Here is a 2,739-nt window from a genome sequence, read left to right as displayed (position 1 = left end):
ACCGCCGAGCCCCCAGCAGAGTCACCCTGCCCGGGAGGACGGCGGCACCCACCGCCGCTGCCTGCTTGCACCCCGGCCAGGACGGCCCCGGCTCCCCCCGCCAGCCCCGGCGACACCAGCTGAGGCTTGAATTTCCCTCCGGACAATGGGGAAGGCAAGCCGGGATTGTAACCGGAGCAGGGGATAAATAAAGCTGCCCAGAAGTTTCCATTACCCGCACCTTGGGCTTCTGCGTGGGACATCAAAGCTGAACCCTCCCTGCCCCAAGGTCCCACGCCCCCAGCCCATCACCCTGGCTCCTGGCCTGCTGTGCCCTGGGTGCCAGAGCGCCGAGCCCCCTCGCCTGGCACTGAGGCCCCGACAGCTGATGGCACCGACACAAATCACCTACAGAGCACGGAGTGGAAAAGATGATTCGTTAGTGACAGCGCAGGAAAACCCTCCTCCTCGGCGGCGAGACAGCGGGCACCAGAACCGGCCCCGGGGAAGTCACAGGGGGAACTGGGCACAGGGGCACCCCACCCCACAGTCCCATGGCAGCCAGCAGCACCTCGGGCACGGCACACTCCTCCTCTTCCCGTCCCCCTGGGCCTGGCACGCACCCGCCACGGGGACCATGGCCCCGACCCGCGGAGCTGGGGCTCTCCCGTGGGGCTGCTCTTGACCCCCACAAATTCCTCCAAACAGCACCAGGCTCAGTTGAAATAACACATCCAGGGTTTATTGTTTTTTCCATTCCTCGCAGCTAATGATTAAAAAATCTAAAATAAATTACAGAATTAAATAAACACGGACTGGATTATTCCCCTCCCTGCCCTGTCCCTGATGCCCCCCCCCTCAAGAAAGCGTTAGAAGAGTCACTGGATTTGGCAACAGCAACAACAACAAAATAACCTCTAGGAAAAAGCAGCTACTTGTCGGGGCCGAGTGGTGCCAGGGGAGGGTCCCGCGGGCCTCGCCACCCCAAACCAGTGTGCATTCCCCTCCCACCACCGTTCAGCCTCTGCCCTCGCCCGCAGTGGCATTCCCTCGCCCCTTACCCGTGAGGCCGGCTTCCCCCCTGGCACGCCGTCCCCAGGGATGGTTCAGCCCCCGCTCTAGACGTGCGTCGGGTTGTCCAGATACGGGTCTGTCTTGGTCATGTGCAGCATGACCGTGGGGGCTTTGTAGTGGCAGTGCACCCCACCGCAGCTCACCCCGCTGCAGGGCTTGCCCCTCGTCCTCATGCCCAGCTTTCTGTTGCACAAGCTCTGCCAGGTCTGCAGCGTCTTGGAGCTCCACACCCACACCCCGCTGGTGATGCCCACCACCAGCGACATGAAAATCTTTAGCATAAAGACGGCCACGGTGGGCACCGAGGCCTCCAAGGAGCAGTTGGCAGCGCGCCGGCCGGGGAGGTGCAGGCAGCCGCGCTCCAGGGCCCTGAGATTCCAGTAATCCACATTCAGCCGCTCGTAGAAGTAGCAGACGATGACGCAGGTGGCCGGGACGGTGTAGAGGATAGAGAAGACCCCGATCTTCACCATCAGCTTCTCCAGCTTCTCTGTGTTGGTGCCACCCGTCTTCATGATCTTCCGGATGTGGAAGAGGGCGACGAAGCCCGTGAGGATGAAGGAGGTGCCGATGACCAGGTAGCAGGAGAGGGGGATGAGGACGAAGCCAGTCAGGGCGCTGACGTCCATGCTCCCCACGTAGCACAGCCCCGTGAGCTCATCCCCCGCCACCTTCCGCATGGTGAGGATGACGATGGTCTTCATGGCCGGGATGCCCCAGGCGGCCATGTGGAAGTAGCTGCTGTGGGCCTCGATGGCCTCATGCCCCCACTTCTTCCCAGCAGCCAGGAACCAGGTGAGGGTGAGGATGACCCACCAGAGCGAGCTGGCCATGCCGAAGTAGTAGAGGATGAGGAAGACGATGGTGCAGCCCGTGCTCTCCAGCCCCTCCTGGATGATGTAGAGCTCGCCGTTCTCCCGGTCGCAGGCAATGTTCTCAGCCCCCGCCACCGAGCGGATGATGAAGGCCATGGAGTAGACGTTGTAGCACATGGAGAGGAAGATGATGGGCCTCTCGGGGTACTGGAAGCGGTGGGGGTCAAGCAGGAAAGTGAGGACGGTGAAGGCAGTGGAAACGAAGCAGAGGGTGGACCAGACAGCCATCCAGATGAAGGCGAAGTCCTTGTCCTCCCGGGACCAGTAGACGTCCACCCCGGGGGAGCACCTGGGCGCACAGGAGAGGCTCTTCTCCACGTACTGGAACTTCTCGGGGTTGTCGCAAGCCCCCAGGCCGTTGGGTCCCCGGCCCTCGGCAGCGCCTGGTGGCCAGGGCCGGGGGGCCACGGGCAGCATGCCCTGGCCCTTGTGGGGCTCGGCGGCCGAGGCATTCTCGGGGGCCTCCATGCAGAGGGCATTGGGGTCGTTCTTGGTGGGCAGCTTGCCGCAGTCGAGCGACTCAGGCCAGCCGAAATTGAACTGCTCCATGATGGGGACGCACTTGTGGCGGGCCTGCTCGCACATGGGGCGGCAGGCGGGGATGCTGGCGCTCACCTGGTCCGTGCACATGGGCGCGTAGAGGGAGCAGAGGAAGAAGCGCAGGTGGACGTGGCAGCCGTACTCCACCAGCGGCGCGAACTCGTGCAGCTTCAGGGCGGCCTCTCGCTGGCTCTCGTGGCCCAGCAGGTTGGGCATGCGGGTCAGGTTGTAGCCGATGCCCCGGCACATCGGGATGTCGACGGGCTGGCAC

The 2,739-nt window shown here is 63.5% G+C and overlaps 1 protein-coding gene across 1 annotated transcript; it reads right to left on the bottom strand.

Annotated features, from left to right (window-relative positions):
- Positions 1 to 694: 694 nt before the first annotated feature.
- Positions 695 to 2,733, bottom strand: FZD9 (frizzled class receptor 9). The gene has a single exon (XM_026861544.1). It carries the CDS (start codon positions 2,715 to 2,717, stop codon positions 1,098 to 1,100), a length of 1,620 nt encoding a protein of 539 aa, XP_026717345.1. The 5' UTR covers positions 2,718 to 2,733; the 3' UTR covers positions 695 to 1,097.
- Between the last annotated feature and the right edge of the window lie 6 nt (positions 2,734 to 2,739).

This window comes from Athene cunicularia (genome assembly GCF_003259725.1).
Source record: "Athene cunicularia isolate RWA chromosome 19 unlocalized genomic scaffold, athCun1 chr19_part1, whole genome shotgun sequence".
In the NCBI taxonomy this organism is placed as follows: Eukaryota; Metazoa; Chordata; class Aves; order Strigiformes; family Strigidae; genus Athene; species Athene cunicularia.
The sequence above is the reverse complement of the archived record's forward strand: the minus strand, read 5'-3'. Positions and strand labels throughout refer to the sequence as shown.